Source organism: Coregonus clupeaformis, chromosome 25 (genome assembly GCF_020615455.1).
Source record: "Coregonus clupeaformis isolate EN_2021a chromosome 25, ASM2061545v1, whole genome shotgun sequence".
Classification (NCBI taxonomy): Eukaryota; Metazoa; Chordata; class Actinopteri; order Salmoniformes; family Salmonidae; genus Coregonus; species Coregonus clupeaformis.
The window spans coordinates 8,363,470-8,388,640 of NC_059216.1; the positions used below are offsets into that span (position 1 = coordinate 8,363,470).

Sequence of the window (25,171 nt, forward strand, 5' to 3'; positions counted from 1 at the left end):
CTGTCATGGAAAGATCTTTGTACAAATGCTTTGTAAACTCAGTGTATATTGGTCTATGCACGCTGTCATTTTAGTGTAAATGAGAGAGTATGCCTGTGTGTGTGTTTGTGTTTTATGAGTGTGGTTGTTTGTGCATGGTCTCGGTTTGTTAGCTTTTAGTTGTGCCCTGTGCACGTGTCCCTCCCAGCCCCCAGTGTGGAGGGGAGGGGAGGGGAGGGGAGTGTATAGTGGAGAGAGAAGTCCCCCCGTCAACATGAGTGTCCTGTGGGTTAGCCAGGGACCAGGGTCAGCTCTACAGTGTTTGTCTGGCAGGAAGGCAGCACACCATATACATCTGCCAACACCGCCATCATACTAGGTTTTTGCAGTAATTATATAATGTTTAATATAGTGAGGTTTAATCAAGATGATAAATCAACAGTCCCGATTTTCTAGAATAAAAACCAAACATGTATTGAATAAAATGAATTTTAAAGTAAGCTTCTCTAGACATAAGGGGTTTGTATAAAGGTGCCAAAGTATTGCAGTTGAGTTGATACAGTATCATACAGAACCAACAACAGAAGGGTAACAGCTTATAGATTCCAGAGACGGCTACTCTGAACATCCTGTGAACAGATGGGAAATAGATGGGCTTATTATTATGGTCTGGTTGTGCTATGACAACAGAGACAACAGGAAGAGAGACATACCTCATCTCCCTTTTCTCACACCTTTATTTACCCCAATTCCAAAGAGATGAGAGGAATTAGCATGATGATTTCTAACCCAGATATAGAATAATTTATAATTATTTAATACATCTTGGGACCCTCCACTTGATCTGTCCAATAACATTAACATAATTGCATAAGTTGTTAAAGGGGGTTGAAGGGGGAACACTACTAGAATGTTACACAGCTCTTACTCTCTCTCTCTCTTTAGAAAAACACTGAGCGAGGGTCAGAGCGGCGAGAGAAGCAGCTTGGCTGTGTCGAGATGGAATCCCAATGTACCTGTGTATGGCTGTGTATCTATAGGCAGGAGAGCTGCTGGAACACTGTCTGCATGCATTTAGACAGGATAATACTGTATTTAGGCCTATGTTAGTCTATAGTGAAGTTATTAAGGTTAATCCTTCTAAATGAAAAAGGAACTGTACACAGCGTTGAATAGATGACAGTTGAATAGATAACAGTTGAATAGATGATAGTTGAATAGATAATAGTTGAATAGATAACAGTTGAATAGTTGATAGTTGAATAGATAACAGTTGAATAGATAACAGTTGAATAGATAATAGTTGAATAGTTGATAGTTGAATAGATAACAGTTGAATAGATAACAGTTGAATAGATAACAGTTGAATAGATAACAGTTGAATAATAATAGTTGAATAGATAACAGTTGAATAGATAACAGTTGAATAGATAATAGTTGAATAGATAACAGTTGAATAGATAACAGTTGAATAATAATAGTTGAATAGATAACAGTTGAATAATAATAGTTGAATAGATAACAGTTGAATAGATAACAGTTGAATAGATAACAGTTGAATAATAATAGTTGAATAGATAACAGTTGAATAATAATAGTTGAATAGATAACAGTTGAATAGATAACAGTTGAATAGATAACAGTTGAATAGATAATAGTTGAATAGATAACAGTTGAATAGATAACAGTTGAATAGATAATAGTTGAATAGATAACAGTTGAATAGATAACAGTTGAATAGATAACAGTTGAATAGATAATAGTTGAATAGATGTGTCGAGATGGAATCCCAATGTACCTGTGTATGGCTGTGTATCTATAGGCAGGAGAGCTGCTGGAACACTGTCTGCATGCATTTAGACAGGATAATACTGTATTTAGGCCTATGTTAGTCTATAGTGAAGTTATTAAGGTTAATCCTTCTAAATGAAAAAGGAACTGTACACAGCGTTGAATAGATGACAGTTGAATAGATAACAGTTGAATAGATGATAGTTGAATAGATAACAGTTGAATAGATAACAGTTGAATAGATAACAGTTGAATAATAATAGTTGAATAGATAACAGTTGAATAGATAACAGTTGAATAGATAATAGTTGAATAGATAACAGTTGAATAGATAACAGTTGAATCGATAACAGTTGAATAGATAATAGTTGAATAGATAACAGTTGAATAGATAATAGTTGAATAGATAACAGTTGAATAGATAACAGTTGAATAGATAATAGTTGAATAGATAATAGTTGAATAGATAACAGTTGAAAAGATAACAGTTGAATAGATAACAGTTGAATAGATAATAGTTGAATAATAATAGTTGAATAGATAACAGTTGAATAATAATAGTTGAATAGATAACAGTTGAATAGATAACAGTTGAATAGATAACAGTTGAATAGATAATAGTTGAATAGATAATAGTTGAATAGATAACAGTTGAATAGATAACAGTTGAATATTTAATAGTTGATTAGATAACATTTGAATAGATAACATTTGAATAGATAATAGTTGAATAGATAATAGTTGAATAGATAATAGTTGAATAGAGAACATGGCTTTGTGGTAGATAAAGAAAATAATCAAAGTTTAAGAATGCACAAAAGAAAACATCAATGATAAAATAAAGTATTGTGTCTCCAGTATGCTTCAGAATGTGTTTCTCTGTTTTTCCATTCATGGTGGACAAGGAATGATTCTAATTCGAGTAGCTTGATATTATTTTGAAACCCTTTATTGACTACAGTAAAATGTAGGGAATCGGACACAAGGAGAATGCCATCGTATATCCTGTCCTTCCTTTCTATTGCTAATGCTACAGCACAGGCAGAAACATCTATTTTATTGTTTAGCAATGAAACTCTTTTTCATTGTGTTGTCCCGGATTCAGACGCTGTAGTAATGGACGTGAATAATGCATAAGGCCTCTTGCCTGTACACTATGTAAATAGTCAACAATGGCAACAGCGGTAACAACAGGTTTGGGGCTGCTGGAGCATTAAGTAAATGGCCGGGGGCCGTGTGTCCAGCTCTCTCCCCTGCTATTGAGGCAGCGGGCGGCAGGGTGGCCGGCCCCTCTGAGGGATGCAGGCTGGATGGCTGGCTGCTCCAGGGGCCTGGAGGGGACATGCTCAGAATAAATGAGAACAATTTAGCAGGGGGCAAGGGTGGCATCTGTGAAGGGGTCCATGAGGAGTACTGGAGGTCTCCTTCTCTCCCTCCCTCCCTCCCTCCCTCCCTCCCTCCCTCCCTCCCTCCTCACCCCCACCTCTGGAAGTGACCTTGTTCCCTGGAGGACACCTCACCTCACCTCAGACACACTATTGTAATGGATTGTTGCACAGGAGATGATTAACAAATGCTGATGCCCAATGTCTGGTCTGCACAAACTGATGTATTATAGACCATAGAATACTGTGTGATATACAGTAACTGTTCCACTGGTTTTTAACCTACAGTACACAGTGCCTTGTACAATGTAAATGACAATGTCCTAAAATGTGTATTGTATCCTTACTTTTATGCTTACTTTTATTCTACATGTAAAAAAGGAGAGAAAAAAGGTAAAAACATTTAACCTTTTGCTTTTCTTTTGCCTATAACTCAATAGGAAGATACACTGCCTTATAAAGAGTGATCAAGTTAAGGCTAACCTATATTTCTTGTCCTTCTCAGGCAACATAGAATACAGCTGTCCCGCCACAAACGAGTGTGAGATCACAAAACGGAGACGCAAGTCATGTCAAGCCTGCCGCTTTATGAAGTGTCTCAAAGTGGGGATGCTCAAGGAAGGTAAGTAGATCTCTGCAAGTGTCTGTCTGTCCATCTGTCTGTTTGTCTTGGTATCACTCTCTTTATGTTAATTAAAATAATCTCAAAATTCGCAGCCGCGGCCAGACAACTGATCTGATTCCCTGGTCTGTTCTGTCCTCCCCCTACCAACACAGCAGTAAATCATGGGCAGCTGAGCTGGGGACAGAAATATGCTGAATAGGTCGATCCTGCTGTCTGAGTAATAGAAATGTAACAGTATTCCGACTGGAAAGGCTTTGGCTATGTCCCTGAGCACACACTTCGGCCAGTCTCAGCTCTCCCCGGCATATTGATCCACTAAATGTTTTCCGAACATCTCAGCTCTCTTCCTGTGGATGGTTTTATAAAGTCACGCCAACTGGGAATTCAGTGACAATTAAAAATGCTGCCGATGGATTTCTCCGGCCTGGTTTCTTACCCCCTGCCAGGCCCCCTGAGACCCCAGGCTGGTCTGCTCCTTCAGGGGGAGGCCCCCAGCCCCCTAGCCCCCTACCTAGCTGGTCCCCTCCTTGCATTACTGCCGCTTTATCCCCCTCCCCTCCTCACTTGTTGGTCTCTCCAAATAGCCCCAACACATGAATAATGACAGCAGTGTGGCTGGGGAATGGAGAGGCGGTGTCATATTTATTTAGCTGCCCGCTGGGAAGAGCTCTTTAAGGAAACATGCTTTTTATTCCTTACTTTCTGCGCTGGTGAGAATAGGTCAAGTGGTGCTTATGTTTGACTAAGCATGATTATCCCTCCACTGCCACTGGACTACAGGATAGACGTGAAGAAAATACTCAGAGGGAGATGTTCTCTATTACGGTGGCAGAAAAACACAACATGATTAGTCATTTTATACTCTCATGAAATATTCCATAGCAGTAGCCTAATTATAATCCCTTAAAATATGTTGTTAACTATTATGAAAAAAAACACATTGTTTTTGGTATCCTTACATTTTACATTTACATTTTAGTCATTTAGCAGACGCTCTTATCCAAAGCGACTTACAGTTAGTGAGTGCATTCATTATTTTTTATACTGGCCCCCCATGGGAATCGAACCCACAACCCTGGTGTTGCAAACGCCATGCTCTACCAACTGAGCTACATCCCTGCCGGCCATTCCCTCCCCTACCCTGGACCAATTGTGCGCCGCCCCATGGGTCTCCCGGTCGCGGCCGGCTACGACAGAGCCTGGATTCGAACCAGGATCTCTAGTGGCACAGCTAGCACTGCGATGCAGTGCCTTAGACCACTGCGCCACTCGGGAGACCCAACATGACATGTAGTATACCCAGCTTTTACCCCACCCCCTTCTCCCTTAATTCACCAGAGAATGGAATGTATAGTACATCCTATCCCATTGTGTAGAGATTTCAAGTCTCCAACTCCAGACACATAGTAGTCTATATAGATCTCTGCTTCGTAACAGAATCACCTTACTGCATGCAGCGAGATAAAGAGACTGGGCCAGAAAGACAGAGTAATCGCATTACTATACGATGAAAAATTAATGCCAATATATCATCTGGAGGAATAAGAAACTACAAAATAGGTAGTGATGGTCATAAGTGCATGGCCAGTGTCGGGTCAAAGTAGGAGATAGTATAGAGAGAGTGTATAGATGAAAAATGCAGTGAGAGACTTAGTCCAGCATTCTAATGCATACTTCTGTATATTCAGCATATCCACAGATTGAAAACGACCCTCATTTTTACAGAGTGGGTTTCTCCACATATTAGAATGGAGGTAAAGATTACCTCTGGCTCTGTGAAGTCCTGCAGGAACCAGGTCACCTTCCTCTCCCACCTTCAGCGACTCTTTTCAAACACAATCAAAAGAAGTAAATACAGTTCCCAAATTAACAGAAAGATGTGAAATGCATCTTAGTGCACGCCACACGCTATCTTCTCCTAAAAGCAAGGTCAGGCGTCTTACGGCGGCGTGTGTGAGTGTGAAACCAATGTATCTGGTCACGGGGACTAGGGACTGGAGGAGATGCTAGTCTAAGCTCTATGAAGCCATCGGCTCAACACCATGTCCAGGCTCAGGGGCTGGAGATGGTCAACGCTCATGTGACTGAAGCTACCACTCTGGAGTTCATTACTGCAGAAAGGTCATTCACAAAAAAATTAAATAATACTAATTATAACTTTACCAAAGGTGTAAGGCAGTTTCCTACCGTCAGGTGCTCTATGGAACTACAGTACATTTTAATGCACCACAACATACCTAGCATCTCTTTTTAAATGTTTACATTTTAGTCATTTAGCACACGCTCTTATCCAGAGTGACTTACAGTAGTGAGTGCATACATTTGTCATACTTTTTCGTGCTGGTCCCCCTTGGGAATCGAACCCAACCCTGGCGTTGCAAGCGCCATGCTCTACTAACTGAGCCACACAGGCCATGATATGACTGAATTTCTAAACATTCAGGGAGATCTTGGAAGTGCAAAGGAATAACTTTTTTCCATCAATGCCCATGTTAAGGTTAATAGTTAATACCTTTCAAAGCAAGGCATTTCAAGGTTTTACCTCCCCTACTGATTAAGCGAGTGATGAGAGCAGTTTATCTCTGTAGACGTCTTAAGGGAAGTGTAAGGGAAGTGATCTCCAAAGATCAGCAGTCCGCTTAAAGGGGATCTGCCAGAGACTTGAGTTGAATCGCTCTACTTTCCCCCGACTGTATAAAAGAGGAAGTGATCAATAGAAGAATCAAATGTCAGAGGCTACAGGTTTTTCCTCTGATCAATGGAGGGAGATCACAGCTGAGAGGGAGAGAAAGCGGAACAGATACTATTCAGAGAGATTACATTGACATAATTCAGTGGCAGATGCCCTCTGCCCCCTCACACACACGCAGACACACACACACACTCCCATGCTACAGTACCTCTCAGTAATATGCTCTATCCTGTTATGTTCCCTGGGCTGACAGGTGAGAGCACTACAACAGAAGGAGGGAGAAATGTGCTGATACACAATATACCTTTCTGTATATCACACAACCACATCCCACAATAGCACCCCTATCATCCTTACAGGAACATAAAGTACATACACATAAAATGAATTCACGCAAACACATAAGTAAGACATGTACACAGACAGCCACTGAGTGTGTGCTTCCATAAGAACCTAGTAAAATAATGAATATGCAAAGTGAGCTGTTTCAAACAGCACAATGTTTTTAAACATAGTGTAACTTGGCCTTCATATGGATCCTGCATCTTGAGTGTGGAGTGAACCCAGTGTGATGTTACTGCAATAGGGTTAGATAGTTCCACTACGCTAGGGCAGGTGGACGGAGCATGTGATGAGAGCAGACTGGGGGCCCAATCAGCAGATAGGGATCGAGGGGCCATCGTGTGACCATTTTTCCGCTGCCCTCGCTCATCACCACTCGTGATTAAAAATGCTACAACACGCTTACAAGCATGCAAAGCTGGCAACAGGGGCTCTTTGAAATAGTGCTGACGGGGGTTTAGCGGGGCGGCTGCCTTGAAAGGCAGGGTTCACCATGCCTTGCCATGTGGCCTTCTGATTTTCCCAGCTAAAATAGGGTCCGCCTAAGCCCCCCTTGGCACTGCCAACCATCCCAGACATCCTGACACTTTCCCCAGGGAGAGACACCCAGAACAGGTGACAGGCTCAAAATAAGGCCCCTACTACGACCGGCCACACAAAGTGAGGGAAGACAGGCCCTTTTGTAGGCGTGTGCTCTGAGGGGGATTATTATTGTTTTGGGAGAGAAAGAGGAGCCCTGGGTCAGCTGACCCCAGCCCCCGCCCCGAGCCCGCCGCTAATCCGTGCACAAATGCCAGCCGCCTTGGCCAAAAGCCTGCTTTGAAGAGCTGACATCCCGAGATAACCGGCCGCTACCACCCTCCCTTTACCCACCCACCGGGTGATGGTGCAGGCCGTTAAACACCCTCTTCACACACACATTCGCATACACACAGACACATTCACATACACACAGACACATACACACAAATTCATACAGTACCGATGCACCGGCCACAAAGAAACAATCAAAATCTTGGTCCATGGCTCACCGAAGTGACACATAGGCTTGACAAAGGCCTCTGTGAGTTTCTCCAAGAGGAGTCAGACACATGGCATGAACTGGTCTACTACTCTCTCTCTCTCTCTCTCTCTCTGACACACTCCCTTGCTCTCTGTCTCATTGTCTCTCCCCGTCCTCCCTCCCTGTATGGCCCTGTTTGACTGTAAAATGGGACAGGTTAGTGCCAAGCTTTAATTCCTGTCAGCATCTGGTAATTATGGCCGGGAATGTTCTAATTACAAGAGGCACCCATGTACCTGGGACTCCTCGTCACTGTGGCTTTACGCTGGCTGACACGTACAGCCACATGACTCGCCAGCCCAGCCCAACACCACGGGACAGCTCATAGGGTATGCTGCATCCATACCACCTGGCCGTATCTGAGCTCTTTAGGAGAGCCCAGAGAAACCGTAGAATGTGGTGACATCACAATTATTGCTGGTATTTTCCACTCCTATATTACCACCAGATACATCTGAATCCTAACGTTCCTAAGCACTTAAACGTAGCAAGCACTGACTTGGTGACATGGGAGTCCATCTTGTCATGGGTTCATACTCGAGGCCTCGTCCCTGAATAGATTTACTGGTCAAATATTCCTTGACACTTTTTTTACATGCTACATATGAAAGATGTAAATTGAGGAATGAGGAATTAGTGATTTTCACTAATGTGGCAGCCATCAGATGATCCCCCAGTGTTTGCTGAGAAGGATGGGTCTCTGCTGGGAATTGTGGGTAATTAGGTTAGTGGGTTGTCAGTGTCAGGAAATGTAAAGACAATCCTAATAAGATGTGTTTCTAGGGAATCAAATAATTTATATAAGTAGAATAAAATCTCTTTATTCAATTCCTACAAGTTAATCCCGTTTGCTGTAGCCACCCATGCATACAGTCTAGTTTGGGGAGAAGGGTGTATGGTTCACTCAGTGGAACGGGTGAAAATGAAAATGACCGTTTTCATAATCCATCATTTCAGTCCTTTCTATTGAATGAAGGCTATTATTTACATACTAAATCATCTCCTTTTGTCTCCTCATCCATCCCCACTGTCTGTTCCCTCCATCGACCTCTAATCACTGTACATAGGGACATTCAGACCCATCCTCCAGGAGAGTACAGACTGAGGGGGAAATTGTATTAGCCTCATTTGCAGTGGTCACACAATGCCCAGCTCTGACATTGTCTTGGTAGTTATAAAGTGATGAAATCATCAAGCAAGTGCTCTCCCTGCCAGTGATTTTAGCAGAGGGGACTTGGTGTGCTGATAAATTAACCCCCCCTCTCCTCCACCAGCTAGACCATACATACAGTACAGGATAATACCTCTGATCAAATCTGGTTTAGCATACATTTGTTTAGGGGGTTTAGGTTATACATAATGGAGAAATAGATAGACATTTGCTATACAGGGTAAAGATCCATCAGGCACATTCAGCAGTGTGCAGGACCGTGTCCCTGTGCGGCCCCAACAGGATGATGCACAATATACATAAATGTTTTGCATACGATTAAATAAAATCACCAAACACCATCCTGTATCACATAAATGGAACACTGCAGATTGAATATTTTAACTATGTCGAAAAATAATAGAATAGAAAGGACAATCCAAATGGAAACATTCTTATCAAATAATGAAATAATAAATAACTTATGTTATGATGAGGTTGGTGACATTTACAGTATCAGTGCAGGACCTGGTCCCCTATGAGTGGCAGAGAGTGATAAGGCCTCATTCCTGTCCCGTGAAAGAGGGGTGAAATAAGGAGGTTTTATTGGAAAGCTAACCTCTATCTATCTGTGTCATAATTCTATAAGACTGTACACCAGACAGTGTGTGGATGTGGTTGTGTATTCATTCCTCCTACAGTAGCTACATGGCTGGACACAGAGGCCCCTAGACACTGAGCTCACAGGTACCTGCCTTGTTGTTCATTAGTATGCCGTCCGCCTCATCCCAAAAGCTAAATAATTAGAGGGCCAGTCTGTGAGATCATTGACCCTGCATTAAATATTCATATGTTTAGAGCTCCTTCAGGCTCGGCAGTGTCACAGTAGACCAGCCAGGCATGGACCGCATATTGGAACGCAGCGCCAGCCGGCAGTCCTTCTGACACACTGACACTCCCTTTACTCTCTCTCACCATGCAGACAACAGAACAGAGTCACTCCTCTGGGCAGACACGCATACCTCAGCTTGGTCAGGCTTTTAGACGTAATGCTCCCTCATATAACAAGAGGAATACTTTTGATTGTTTTTGATCATGTCGGAGTCTGAGTGCGTGATGGGGAATTAGACGTAAATGTTTGTTTGTCTTTGTTGTGTTACTCTCTACCAATAACAATTTACTAATTGTGGAACTACTTAAAACTGTGTTTAAATTGTTATTTTTATTGTGAACATTCCTATGTTGTAGAATTGATTGATTCATTTTATTTGTCAGAATGGTGAAATTATATTTCCTACTCAAAGGTCTCCTTGCTTCTTGTCATGTGTCAGGTGTGCGTCTGGACCGTGTGCGAGGGGGAAGACAGAAGTACAAGAGGAGGATGGATGCAGAGAATACAGCGTACCTGGGCCTCACACTCCCCCCTCCTGCCAAAAAGCCCCGTGAGTAGTGCTCTGTCACCTCACTACCCACCCCCTCCCCACAGCTTTCTCCCAGGCCAGGTTCAGTTAAAGAAAGATGCATTTTATTCAGGCCAGACTCTCCTGTTGTCTGGATAGGTGTATTTCCATGGGAGAGCAATTCTAGAAAATATACAGTTGGCCAGACAGGCATTGTTCTGGTAAAGGCTGAGTTATGACAAATCACAGAGCAGATGACCGATATTAAACAGTGACTGGCTTCTCAGGGATAGCAGTCCTAGGAACATCCTCTCACATAATGTTGAGTAATGTGAGGATCGTTTTCACTACCAACCATATTAAACCATTCATTCGTTTACGTGTTAGAGGGAGAAAGAGAGAGTGAATGATTTTGTATCCTTGCATGTAAGTATGTATCTGAGAGTACCTGTATTTGCATCACAGTAATGTGACCTTTGACTGTTGTTTTGACCACCTCTGCTTCCTCGTCAGTCACAAAGATAGTGTCCCACCTGCTGGTGGCCGAGCCAGAGAAGATCTACGCCATGCCTGACCCCACCATGCCTGAGAGTGACATCAAGGCCCTGACCACGCTGTGTGACCTGGCTGACCGGGAGCTGGTTGTCATCATTGGCTGGGCCAAGCATATCCCAGGTATGCCCACCCATCTACAGCCAACTGTACTAGTTGAGCACCATAGAAAGATATAGAACACCATTCACTCATGATCAGCTATAACATACTGTGTAGTTATAGAAACAACACATGATAGCAGTTTAGATACAGAACCAGCCATTCATTTCGACTGGTACAATCTGACATCATGATTAGTCCTTGTTAGTTCCATTTAGAGTAGTTAAACACAAAGTCACCCTAATGAACCCCCTATCCTATCATCCATTTCCCTCCCTTTGCTCCCGATGGGTGCGCATGCACACACACACACACACACACACACACACACACACACACACACACACACACACACACGCACACACAAACACAGATAATTAATGTCAGCAGCTCACATGGACCTAGGGGCAAAATGGAGACAGCTTTAAAATAATCAAATCAATAGAGTGCAGCTAAAATCCCTACTTTGAATGGGGAGGGGACTGCAGCCCTGGTGTCAATATATACCATAACCACAGGGGAGATTTAGAGCAGAGCACAGGACCCTCCCTCTGAAACAAGACTGCTCACTCACTCACTCTCACACACACACACACACACACACACACACACACACACACACACACACACACACACACACACACACACACACACACACACACACACACACACACACACACACACACTTCAATTGAATTATTGATAGGCATAATCATGTTTCTCCTCTGCTCCATAGACATTGTGATGGACGAGGTGTTAGGTAATGAGATGCTGTTAAATTAAGGATACCACATTCTATGTCAGCAGACATTCTGCTCCCTTCTAGAGTTTTCTCCTGATTCTGACAGTCAACACATTGTTTAGTGACTCTTTTAGCAACCAGAGCAGATTCTGTCTGATCTTGAGGTTGACCCTCATAACTCTATAACATTATAGCACGCTAGGCATAGAGGGAACACATCAGGATAGCCTCTGTTGTATAGCCTCTCTGTGCCCTCATCTTCTAATCAGTATAACAGACATGTATGCCCTGCTGCAGTTTAAGCTGAGCCTCTCCTGGTTCTCACCTTGCGTGCAGGACATGTAGGTGTGAGAACTGTACTGTACCGTATATCTCCGAAGAGAAGAGGTGTAGTAGTCAGCTACAGCTCTAGAGATTAGGCCTTTCCCATCCAGACTGTTCTGTACAACCCATTGTCAGCAGAGGGAGAGTTTAACCAAGGAGCTTACCCAGGACTGGATCACACTGACCCAATAACACAGTCCCATCCCATTTACCTGGCCCAAACAAGCCAGCCAGGTACTCTACCTCTGGCTAGAATATACAGAGAAAACACCACTGTTCACCTCTGGCAATGTGCAGGGTTGTAGTATTTTACAGAGAATATTATAGAATTCTGTTCAAATGATTGATTAACTATAAAAGTATATGAGAGTTGAATCAGTTTGATTACCGATAGGCTATTAAACTGTCATGTTGTCAGGGCCTTTGTCTCCCTGTGTTGACATGCAGTACAGTAAATATGGCGTGCTAACTAGAGTGCTCTGTATGGCAAAGCTTTTAAGTGCTGCGTTAATACGATTTATCATAACCTGCATTGTACAGTGGATAGTTGACTAATCTTAATTGGATTTGCCATGGAAGGCCTGACAGAATGCTCATCATTCAGAATGACTCCATAATGATGGTTTAACCCTAAATCCAACCGGAAGCCAGACTGTCTGACATTTCTAAATGTGTGGAAATGCTTGGCTTTGCATAGTGCTACTGGTGAACTGTACAAGCTGCAGCGAGATTATTTAGCATTCTGATCTGCCTGTATACTCGCACACACCCACCCACACCCACACACCCACACACACCCACACACACCCACACACACAAACTTGCATCTCTTACCTAATGTTTATATTTACCTGCCTACTCATAGGAGTCAGGTAAATATAAACAACAACAACTTACTTTATTCAGGGGTTACACATTTCAATTACAGTCTACATTTCATTTTTTACTTCTAAAAATTATGACACAGTGTCAGGACTATAATCTAATTTACAACCTTTAGTGATTGTTTAACTACCCCAAAAGTGGTAATACAATGGTCAAATTAGAATGAAAAGGGAGAATGAAACTATCTCCAAAGCTCCCCTGTTCTCCCCGTGGTGAGCTCTGTATTAGGTCATTCCCTCTACAGCAGCCATGAAATGGCTGCATAATTGAGTTGTACATGGCTGAACCTGATCAGAGATGGTTCACTGGCTGACCCAGACTCCATGCACTAATACTGCATGCACCAATGGCACCCCAGGGCAGTCTAGCACAGCCACAGAGCACAGAGAACCATATTTCTCCCCCCATCCACTCTCTCTGTGAGGAAAAGAGAGGGAGAAAACTGCTGATTGCATTCTGATAGATTTTTGGGCCTTTGGCAATGGAATTAAAAAGATTAACAGTTCATTATGAAGTGGGACACATTGATTAGGACATTGACAGATGGGCAATGACCAAATTCCAAAGGTAACAAATTATACGTCAAAAAAATTGGCACTTAAGTTCTCCCAATTGATTTTTCATTGCCCCTTTTCTTGGCTAACATTTGAAAAAGTGTTTTAAAAGTGCTGTAATTTGACATGGAGTAGATCTAACCGAGTCTAATTTGAGGGTGATTGAGGAACAGCAAAGCGGTACTATTAGCATCCATAAACGGTATCATTCTCTCACAAGATCCCATATCAATTTGGTGTTATCTCTCCTCTAATTTATGGTCTAGAAATACATTCAATTACCATACTACATTATAGTATAATTGTACAGTTATACTGTAGCTGAGGATCTCAACCACAGACGGCTGGTGGCACCGGAATTGGAGAGGACAGGCTCATAGTAATGGCTGGAATGGACACAATTGTATCAAACACATCAAACGTGGTTGATAGCGTTCCATTCACTCCATTCCAGCCATTATTATGAGCCGTCCTCCCCTCACCAGCCTCCTGTGATCTCAACCACAGCACTAACACAATACCTAGATAGACATAATAATTGTTAGTCAATAGTCCACACACTGTAGTCAGTGTACTGTCAGTACATTGAGTTACGTTTCAGGAAGTAAGTTGGTGTTGCAGTTCCCTGGCACAGTTTGCTATTATCATCTCTGAGGATAAGGTTCTCTAATGACAGCCTTAACTTTTGATTAATTAGTAATCATTATAAAGCTTTGAATGCCAGCGTCTCTCTCTGCTCCAGAAAGAGCCATCAATAGAGGGAGGAAACTAATATGGCCGTGGGCTGACTGGGACTGGGGTTGGGGCTGGGTCATTAAGGCCAGTGTTAGGGGGACGATGACAGATGGCTTGTTGCTCGTAAGGTGCTAACAACCTTTGACACACATAGCTGCCCACTGCCCACTGCCCCCCCCCCAGCTGCATTTCACTGTCCAAGTGGTTTAGGGGGAACTCAGTATACTGACAGTCTCCACATGGCTATGACCTGTGTGTTCCCATCCTTTAGAGTGGTGATGGTCACAGAGGGGGGGTGCGCTGCTGAACCACCAACCCTTCCAAAACTACCCCCCCAGCACCTAACCCAGGCACAGTATGAATGTCATGTGCCCCAATGTGGAATCTGCCATGCATGCCGCTTGTGTAAGAGGGTCTCATTGTTAGAGGAGGCAGACGTTTGTCACCTGCTGTCAGACCTCCCATTCTGCTTCCAGGGTCGGAATGTTTTCTGACGGGAATTCTGTGGCGTGATTCTGTGGGTTCACTGAGTGCTGGATGTTCTCCTCCTGCTGTTTGTGTCTAGTCCACATACCTAAACCTGCTCTGCTATGGTTGATTGTGTATTTCAATAGGGAAAACACACTACATATCCTAGTATGTTTTGTAAGACATTTCATGGTATAATAATATTTTTTTCCAAATTGGTCAAACCCACAATGGCTCATTTCATTTTTTGAAATAGTAAATTCTAGCATTGCAGTTAGACCCAAACAACCTAATGAATTGGCCTGGTTCTTGTTGTTATTTATTAGTGGTCTTTGGGGATTGTCAATCAAATCTACATTATTTAATTCCAGCCTGTTAGCTCAGTATACAGACTCCATTGGTCATGTAGCTTATGTTTAGTTGTTAGTGGGGAACAAGGCAGTGATGTTTAGGAGAGATCACGCCTCTTGTATGTTGTCGTGTCTGTGTCAGCTCTCTACACACTCCCCTCACCCCCCCTCCTCCCCACAGCCCCCTCCTCTCCTCAGCCCCCCTCCTCCCCTAACCCCACCCCCCACCCCTCCTCCTCTCCTCACCCCCCCTCCTCCCCACAGCCCCCTTCGGGTTCCTGTTTTCTCTTTGTCATTAAATTGTGAAATCTACTTACTGTGTTGCCAGGCTGATCCCACTCAAGCCGCGTAATATCCTTGTAATAGAGTGTGAATACTGCCGGGCAATACATCAGCACCTCATCAGTGTACTTTATTAAATATAGACACCAACAGACAGCTCTTAGTATATTCAATTTACCCTCTGACGTAGACTTCAACACACCAGATAAAGATAGATTGAGCAATCAGGTGGATGCTGAGGCCTGAACACAGGCAGGCAGGCAGGTAGAGTGGGTGCTGGGAGATTGAGATGGGGGGCGTATCAGATGGCCAGGCAGGGAGGGAGACCAGGAGGGAGACAGAGCGGGAGAGAGGCAGGGAGGGCGAGAGGCAGGGAGGGAGAGAGGCAGGCAGGCAGGGAGGGAGATAGGTAGGCAGGGAGGGCGGGAGGGAGGGAGATAGGCAGGCAGGGAGGGCGGCAGGCAGGGAGGCAGGCAAGAAGGGAGAGAGGCAGGGAGACGGGGAGAGAGGCAGGGAGACAGGGAGAGAGGCAGGGAGACGGGGAGAGAGGCAGGGAGACAGGGAGAGAGGCAGGGAGATGGAGAGAGAGGCAGGGAGACGGGGAGAGAGGCAGGGAGACGGAGAGAGAGGCAGGGAAACTGGGAGAGAGTCTGGGAGACTGGGAGAGAGGCTGGGAGATGGGGAGAGCGGCTGGGAGACGGGGAGAGAGGCTGGGAGATGGGGAGAGCGGCAGGGAGACTGGGAGAGCAGCGGGGAGACTGGGAGAGAGGCTGGGAGATGGGGAGAGCGGCAGGGAGGCAAGCAGGGAGCGAGACAGCGGGAGAGAAGCAGGGAGGGAGATGGGTGTGTAAGGATAGGAAAGGGGCATCTGCCAGGAACAGAGAAGGGGGAGTATTTTGTTTTGTTACTATGCTACAAAATGTTACCAGTTTATATGAGCAGTTACCAGCAACTTGAGCATCAAATCTGTCTGAATGCATTTTACATTTTGATGTAAGATGACGTACAAAAGGCTCAACATAATATGTGGTTAACATCAGCAGGGTATAAATAGTATTAGTAATTTGCAGTGAGGAAGTCCTTCAGAGAGCTGATGATGTGCCTTTAGACATTGTCAGCTAGGCGCTAGCTGTCCCTCCCTCATTAAGGCGTGTTGCTGGTTGGCAGCAGAGATAAATTATGTGTAATTATATGAATGATTAAAGTCATAATCCTCCTAGTCTTTGGGCTAAACAGATATATATATACAGTGAGGGAAAAAAGTATTTGATCCCCTGCTGATTTTGTAAGTTTGCCCACTGACAAAGAAATGGTCAGTCTATAATTTTAATGGTACGTTTATTTGAACAGTGAGAGACAGAATAACAACAAAGAAATCCAGAAAAACGCATGTCAAAAATGTTATAAATTGATTTGCATTTTAATGAGGGAAATATGTATTTGACCCCCTCTCAATCAGAAAGATTTCTGGCTCCCAGGTGTCTTTTATACAGGTAACGAGCTGAGATTAGGAGCACACTCTTAAAGGGAGTGCTCCTAATCTCAGCTTGTTACCTATATAAAAGACACCTGTCCACAGAAGCAATCAATCAATCAGATTCCAAACTCTCCACCATGGCCAAGACCAAAGAGCTCTCCAAGGATGTCAGGGACAAGATTGTAGACCTACACAAGGCTGGAATGGGCTACAAGACCATCGCCAAGCAGCTTGGTGAGAAGGTGACAACAGTTGGTGCGATTATTCGCAAATGGAAGAAACACAAAAGAACTGTCAATCTCCCTCGGCCTGGGGCTCCATGCAAGATCTCACCTCGTGGAGTTGCAATGATCATGAGAACGGTGAGGAATCAGCCCAGAACTACACGCAAGGCAGCTGGGACCATAGTCACCAAGAAAACAATTGGTAACACACTACGCCGTGAAGGGCTGAAATCCTGCAGCGCCCGCAAGGTCCCCCTGCTCAAGAAAGCACATATACAGGCCCGTCTGAAGTTTGCCAATGAACATCTGAATGATTCAGAGGAGAACTGGGTGAAAGTGTTGTGGTCAGATGAGACCAAAATGGAGCTCTTTGGCATCAACTCAACTCGCCGTGTTTGGAGGAGGAGGAATGCTGCCTATGACCCCAAGAACACCATCCCAACCGTCAAACATGGAGGTGGAAACATTATGCTTTGGGGGTGTTTTTCTGCTAAGGGGACAGGACAACTTCACCGCATCAAAGGGACGATGGACAGGGCCATGTACTGTCAAATCTTGGGTGAGAACCTCCTTCCCTCAGCCAGGGCATTGAACATGGGTCGTGGATGGGTATTCCAGCATGACAATGACCCAAAACACACGGCCAAGGCAACAAAGGAGTGGCTCAAGAAGAAGCACATTAAGGTCCTGGAGTGGCCTATCCAGTCTCCAGACCTTAGAAAATCTGTGGAGGGAGCTGAAGGTTCGAGTTGCCAAACATCAGCCTCGAAACCTTAATGACTTGGAGAAGATCTGCAAAGAGGAGTGGGACAAAATCCCTCCTGAGATGTGTGCAAACCTGGTGGCCAACTACAAGAAACGTCTGACCTCTGTGATTGCCAACAAGGGTTTTGCCACCAAGTACTAAGTCATGTTTTGCAGAGGGGTCAAATACTTATTTCCCTCATTAAAATGCAAATCAATTTATAACATTTTTGACATGCGTTTTTCTGGATTTTTTTGTTGTTATTCTGTCTCTCACTGTTCAAATAAACCTACCATTAAAATTATAGACTGATCATGTCTTTGTCAGTGGGCAAACTTACAAAATCAGCAGGGGATCAAATACTTTTTTCCCTCACTGTATATATATATATATACACCAAACGAGGGCTGTGGGACCCTTGGGACGGCTAAATACTCCCGAACCGGGGTCACGGTTCAGGGGGTGCAGATTAAGACAAGGGGATTACTGTATTTAACGTTATACAACCTCATAACGTTCACAGGCCGCTGGTCAAATCACCCATTCCCAGCTACTTATAATGGGATAATGGTCTGGTTATCATTTTAAAAGTAGAGATAGCTGGCGCTCCTGAAAAGTGGAGCACTGAACCATTTAGTCACAGTTTTAACCTGCAAAACAGGATCAAATGTATTAATTATCTATTGTCCAGCTATATGTGACTATTAAAACCGATTTCCACTGCTGAAATGTAAGATGTACTGAAATGTATTTGTAACACCGTATATGACAGGGTAGTTTGGGTGATGTAAATGTTTCCAGTGAAGGTTTGCAGCGGGTTTGACTTGAGCTGTGTGCTGTACGTGTGGCCAAGGTTCAGGTCAAATGATTTATGTCAAGCACAGCAATTTATTACCAAGCAGCTATTGATTGGGTCCTCCTGACACTGTCATGTAAATTCAGAAAGAATCATATCCGGCAGCTGCAGCTTTCACACACACACGCACAAACACGCACAAACACATATGGCCACACACAAAACACACAAACACACACCAAACACACACAGGCTTGCACACGCACATTAAAACCAAAATGACCACACAGCTTTGCATCTGCTCCAGTCAGTTTGGTATCAAACAATTGTCATTTTATCAACCTTAAGACCGTACAGTATAACTGATCAGAAGCACATATCATAAACATTACAGCTTCTTGCAATAAGCTCTAAATGTGTTTTTTAAAAAAAGAATGTATCTGTCTCTGAAATAAAAGTAGTAGATTTAGGGATGTTTTAAAATAGACTGTTTTTGAAATAAAAGCTTTGATATAGGTACATTAGCAGCCAGTTTAGTACAAAGCTGAATTGGATCAGCTGAATCTCTGGATCCCTTTTAAGGGCAGTATTGTATAAACTGGAGCATGGCGGGTTTAGGCATTGCGCATGGTGATCTTAGGCTGCTCGGCCATGGAAACCCATTTCATGAAGCTCCCGACAAACAGTTATTGTGCTGATGTTGCTTCCAGAGGCAGTTTGGAACTCGGTAGTGAGTGTTGCAACCGAGGACAGACTATTTTTTTTTTATTTTTTATTTTTTTGGCACTCAGCGGTCCCGTTCTGTGAGCTTGTGTGGCCTACCTCTTCGCTGCTGAGCCGTTGTTGCTCCTATGAAGGTACCACATTGAAAGTCACTGAGCTCTTCAGTGAGGCCATTCTACTGCCAATCGCTTCCTCTTTCTCTTCTCCCTATCTCTCTCTTCCTTTCCCTCCATCCCTCTCACTCTCTTTCCCTCTCCCTCCCTCGCTTCATCTCTCTCCCTCCATCCCCCTCTCTCTCCATCCCTCTCTCTCTCTCTCTGTCTGTCTGTTCAGTAGTCTGATTGAGGGTGAAATACGAGGGGGCTGCAGCTGGAGGGGGCCACCATGTCTGGTAATTACTTCTCTTTTTATGACCCGTGCTAATGGCCCTCGGGGAGAGGGAAACAATAATAAATTAATAGAATATGAACTCCCGCTCAACAGAAATCTCCAGCATTTCATTTTGGGCCGTCCTTTACTCTGGCAGATGAAATGGCACCCTGATTAATCCGACGAGGGGTGGACCCAGAGGCAGCCGGCGCTGGTGTGGCCTGCCTGGTCTGACACCCTCTCACCCCCTCCCTCGGTGAAGGGGTCTGTCGGAGATAAGGAGGATGGGGATTTTGGCTCTTTCCAATTTGGCTCTTTACAGTTGTATTCACAATGACAAGCTAAGAATCAGAAGATAAACAAAAATATATTTCTACATGTGTACATCTATAGGATCCTCAGCTTAGAGGACAGAGGTAAGAGACTGTAACAGGGCTGTTTGGACAGGATATTGTTGTATGTAAATCCAGTATAGATAAGTCAGGTCAACAGGTGAGGGAGCAGAGCAGGACAACATCTGTCAAAGAAAACAATTATTCCTGTGTTATGACTTTCATATGTGATTTATACAAAATATGGCAGTGAAATCCTATTCCAGATTTGCCTTTATCAACCAGAGAGACCAGCCAAGCTTGTCAATGTTTTCAATCCCGTTTCAAGTGGCTATGTTTATTGTAAACACAAGCAACAACTGGAGAGATTTTATGCTGTGCCAAGCCAAGGACAGGGATCATTGTGAGAACCCAGCTGAGGCATGTAGTGAATTAGTCTACTGTTGAAACCAGTCATGGTCTTCAGTGTCTGGTTAAGAGGTGAGGAGAGAGCATGTTCCCTGTCCATGTCCACAGCCACCACATGTCTGTCTGTCACCCTCTGAAATGGCAGGGACCGAGAGAACTGTCCCCCCCTGCATGACTCTGATTGTGTGGTAGTATGGAGCACAGTAGTATGGTATGTCAACATGACATTTCTCCTGAGGACTACTTGTCCACGTGTAATGAGGAGGTACATTGTGGTTAAACTGTGATACAGTAGATATGATTCACTGTAACCTACTGTATGTTGAAGTTCCATTGTGTTTACTGGATAAAAAATATATACTATCTTGTAATGTTATTTTTAAATTGATAATGTAGATGACACGATCCCCCCCTAACATCACAATTCCCTATATGAAAGCATGCTTATCCAAAATTAACAAAAGAGATCTCAGAAATGTTTTTATTGCCCTTTGCTAGTTTAGCCTACTCACCCAGGGCAGCCTTGTGGAAAAGGGCCTTCAACCACACAGACAGGTCTCTCAGATTTGGTCAATATTGTGCCATGTTTGGTCAAACCCCACCAAGGCAGTGGTGTGGAAATTAAGATGTAAATATTGATATTTCATTAGAGGAAATCACCCACTCCGACGGCACTTAACCGGGCTACCTTCACAGCGTGGCGGCCAGAGCGCTGTGTGACCTATGGAGTCTGGAAGTCACTTCATTACTCGATTAAATTGAGTGGAAAACGGCAAGGCAAAGACACAAGATCCCATTTGGAGCAATAATTTAGGCTCTGAAGATAGAGACAGAGCAGGGGGAAAACACCACCTCTCCATCTCACAACACCGGATTAAATTCAAGGACTTTTAGCGTCAAACGTAATTGCAGGCTGCTGTGTTCAGTTTGTGCATATTGCTGAGAGGTATAACAGAGGAATTCTGCATTCTCTTGTACAAATCTAGAACAAGTGCTTTCTATGTGCTGTCACATTGAGGGCAAGGTGTTTCGGTTGAGTGCTCCTTGGCATTAAAAGGGTGCACAAAGCCTAGGCTGTGATTGCAATGCCAACCTGACGCAGAAATCAGGCTGAACCTTGTCTACACTTGCATGACAATTTCCTTGCGGCCAGTCCAGTTCTCTCACTAATGGCAAGGTGCAGCTTTTCCAGTGCAGACAGGGACATTTCACAGCAAAGGATTTCAAATTCAAAAGGCACTCGCACATCTGAGCTATCGTTGTTGCAGGTGCATGGTAACAACTGAATAAGATCAGAAAAAGAAGAAACCCGCACACTGCTCTTGCTAGTATCACTGCTCTTGCTAGTATCACTGCTCTTGATAGTATCACTGCTCTTGCTAGTATCACTGCTCTTGCTAGTATCACTGCTCTTGATAGTATCACTGCTCTTGATAGTATCACTGCTCTTGCTAGTATCACTGCTCTTGATAGTATCACTGCTCTTGATAGTATCACTGATCTTGATAGTATCACTGCTCTTGCTAGTATCACTGCTCTTGATAGTATCACTGCTCTTGATAGTATCACTGCTCTTGCTAGTATCACTGCTCTTGCTAGTATCACTGCTCTTGATAGTATCACTGCTCTTGATGGTATCATTGCTCTTGCTAGTATCACTGCTCTTGATATTATCACAGCTCTTGCTAGTATCACTGCTCTTGCTAGTATCACTGCTCTTGATAGTATCACTGCTCTTGATAGTATCACTGCTCTTGCTAGTATCACTGCTCTTGATAGTATCACTGCTCTTGATAGTATCACTGCTCTTGATAGTATCACAGCTCTTGCTAGTATCACTGCTCTTGCTAGTATCACGGCTCTTGCTAGTATCACTGCTCTTGCTAGTATCACTGCTCTTTATTAAGCTTTACGTATCGGCCTCAAGGCCTTCGTCAGAGCTTTAAAAAGGATTTCAAATACATTTTGATGTGTAGGAGCACAGGCACCTGCACTAAGGCACTTATGGCTTCCTCCTAGAATTATATTAGTATGTGCTCCTAGCAGGTTTAGTGTCTGTATTGTGCTGGTCCTGTCTGTGGTTCACAGACCCCCTGGCCACCCGGGTGGGGTGGGCCTGCCCTGCCTGTCCTGGGCCCTGCACCTGTCTCCGTTTGATCAGACCCTCCATTCGACTGACTATTGATTCCCCTTCACATTGTGAAGGCACTCACATTCCGATCGCAATCTGTTAATGAATGTATCCTCCAGCTCTTCCCGTCCTGTGGTCATCACTACGATAAGGGAAATTACACTCTCCGCTACCCCCTTTTCTCTCTCTTTCCCTCTTTCCCTTTTTCTTTCTCTCTCTCTCTCTCTCTCTCACTGTGTGTGTGTGTGTGTGTCAATACTGTAATCTATCGCCTCTTAATAACCTGGGAGCAGATAGTATTGCAACAGCAAACTTGTAAAAGCAATCATTTTAATCAGGCGACGTCGGAGAGGGCTAATATGCTGTCAGAATGGGGGCGCCCGTGGACACACTAGACCACGACAGGAGGTAAGGCTGGAGGAGGAGGGGGATGCTCCAAGTATTGACAGCTGAAGGGTAGTAAGAGGAAAAGATAATAAGATGGCTATCTGTTCCTTCTAACCAGATACCCTTTTCATCTGTCTGAATTCTCTCCCCTCATCTTCAGAGGATCTGTGGGGATGGTTGTTTTTCAAAAGGTTTAATTCTATCCATATGTACAGGTAGCAGTAGCAGCCTGTGTGTTTGAAGGGGGAAATCACAGTAGTTTTATATGACCCAGACAATTTCAGCTCATCCAGTTGCTGTTTGTCAGGAACGGGCTTTAAGCAGGCCTTTAGGGCAGGGTTGACCCACGTGACCCCTCGCTGTGTGTGCGCACGCTCGTGTGTGTCTGTTTGTGTGAGTGTGTATGCACGCGTGCGTGCGTGCCAGCATGCATGAGTGTGATGTGTGTGTGTTTTTATCACCTCACCCAGTGTGTCACGTCCTCGACCCCTCCAATGAGGATCTGTCTCAGTGCTAATCCCACTCACACCAATAGCAGTGTGACAGGAAACAAGGGCTGACCAGACGGCTTTGTGTCTCCCAGACCTTTGCACCGATTTACTGTCTTCACTTACAGTAAAGCCCACTGGAGTGCTGTGACACCCGTTTCAGAGAGGACCTTCCAGAGTGCATTTAAAATTAAACACCTCTGCTGCTAACATGTGCCGTGGCATGTACTCTAGTCAGTCGGGGTGAAACTTTGAACTCATGTTTGGGTTACTGATCAGATCTGTCCATGAGAAAAGACCTTGAAGGTGGACAGTACATGTTTGGCTTTATAGTGTTTTGATTAAAACAATCAGGGTGGTATTTTAAAACTGCTAATATTAATTTAATAGTTCACCCTTTACTTGAGATAATTGCATTGATCATCGACGAAGTGAGAATATAAAGAGCCTATTAGACTATTTTCACTGTTTTCTATTTCATCTTGAGGGCAGAGCATGAGCTGGAAACACCCATACTCACACACACACACACAAACAAATATATTTTAAGTGTCAGTGCATTGTAGTGCAGATAACTGCCAGTGAGATAGATTCTCAGAGTGTTTTCCTCTGTCTCCTCAGGCTTCTCAACGCTGTCGCTGGGAGACCAGATGAGTCTACTGCAGAGTGCCTGGATGGAGATCCTGATCCTGAGCATTGTGTTCCGCTCACTGCCCTACGAGGACGAGCTGGTGTATGCAGAGGACTACATCATGGACGAGGAACACTCGCGGCTCACGGGCCTGCTCGACCTCTACGTGTCCATCCTGCAGCTCGTACGCAAGTACAAGAAGCTCAAGGTGGAGAAGGAGGAGTTTGTCACCCTCAAGGCCATCGCTCTCGCTAACTCAGGTAGGACAACATACTCCACCTCCGTATATAGTGTAAATAAGACGGCAGCCAGGGATGATAGGTGAATATTTGGATATTCCATTCTTTACAAGGTTTTGTAATTTATGCAAAATGATGTGAACAACCAATCTAAAAAACAATAAAATGTATAATTTAAGGTAATATTGTATTTTTGCTGATAATGTATGTTTTGCAGATCAGAGTCTAATTGTTCAGTATTTTATGGACAATATGATATTGTAAAATGGGCAATCACAAGCAATATACACATGTGGGCAATAATAATACTTTTGGGACTTTTTAACTTTATGTCGTAATTTTATGAATACATTTACATTTACATTTTAGTCATTTAGCAGACGCTCTTATCCAGAGCGACTTACAGTTAGTGGATACATTATTTTATATTTTTCATACTGGCCCCCCATGGGAATCGAACCCACAATAAATCTAGTATTTATACATTTTAGGACACATTTCATTAATCTCAAAAACTGTCATATATCAGATCTAGAGCAAGAGTTAATTTCAAATGAACAAATTATTACTATAGTGCCTGTGACACAGAAATATAAAATTAGTTTGGAATATTTTTTAAACACCCATTAATTTGCCAGTTTGGTGTTCCTTATGGGGTTCTTTCAAATGTAAAACCAAAAATGTTTGTATTTATATTGCACAAATGCAGAAAACTGTTTCTAATTTTATATTGGAATATTATCTTATTCATAATAACAATTGTTCATAATTTATGTTTGTTAATCATCTCCATTACATTA

At 43.6% G+C, this 25,171-nt stretch overlaps 1 protein-coding gene across 6 annotated transcripts in view; it reads left to right on the forward strand.

Moving 5' to 3' along the window:
- LOC121539279 (steroid hormone receptor ERR2) overlaps positions 1-25,171 on the forward strand; it is a 54,990-nt gene that overhangs the window by 23,956 nt on the left and 5,863 nt on the right. For 5 of the 6 annotated variants that reach the window (XM_041847653.2, XM_041847651.2, XM_041847652.2 and 2 more), the window contains 5 exons: positions 3,537-3,548; positions 3,661-3,777; positions 10,359-10,469; positions 10,941-11,102; positions 24,123-24,392. In XM_041847653.2, the coding sequence (XP_041703587.1) occupies positions 3,537-3,548; positions 3,661-3,777; positions 10,359-10,469; positions 10,941-11,102; positions 24,123-24,392 (672 nt within the window). The remainder of the gene's footprint in view (positions 1-3,536; positions 3,549-3,660; positions 3,778-10,358; positions 10,470-10,940; positions 11,103-24,122; positions 24,393-25,171) is intronic. The other variant, XM_041847649.2, reaches the window with a different exon arrangement.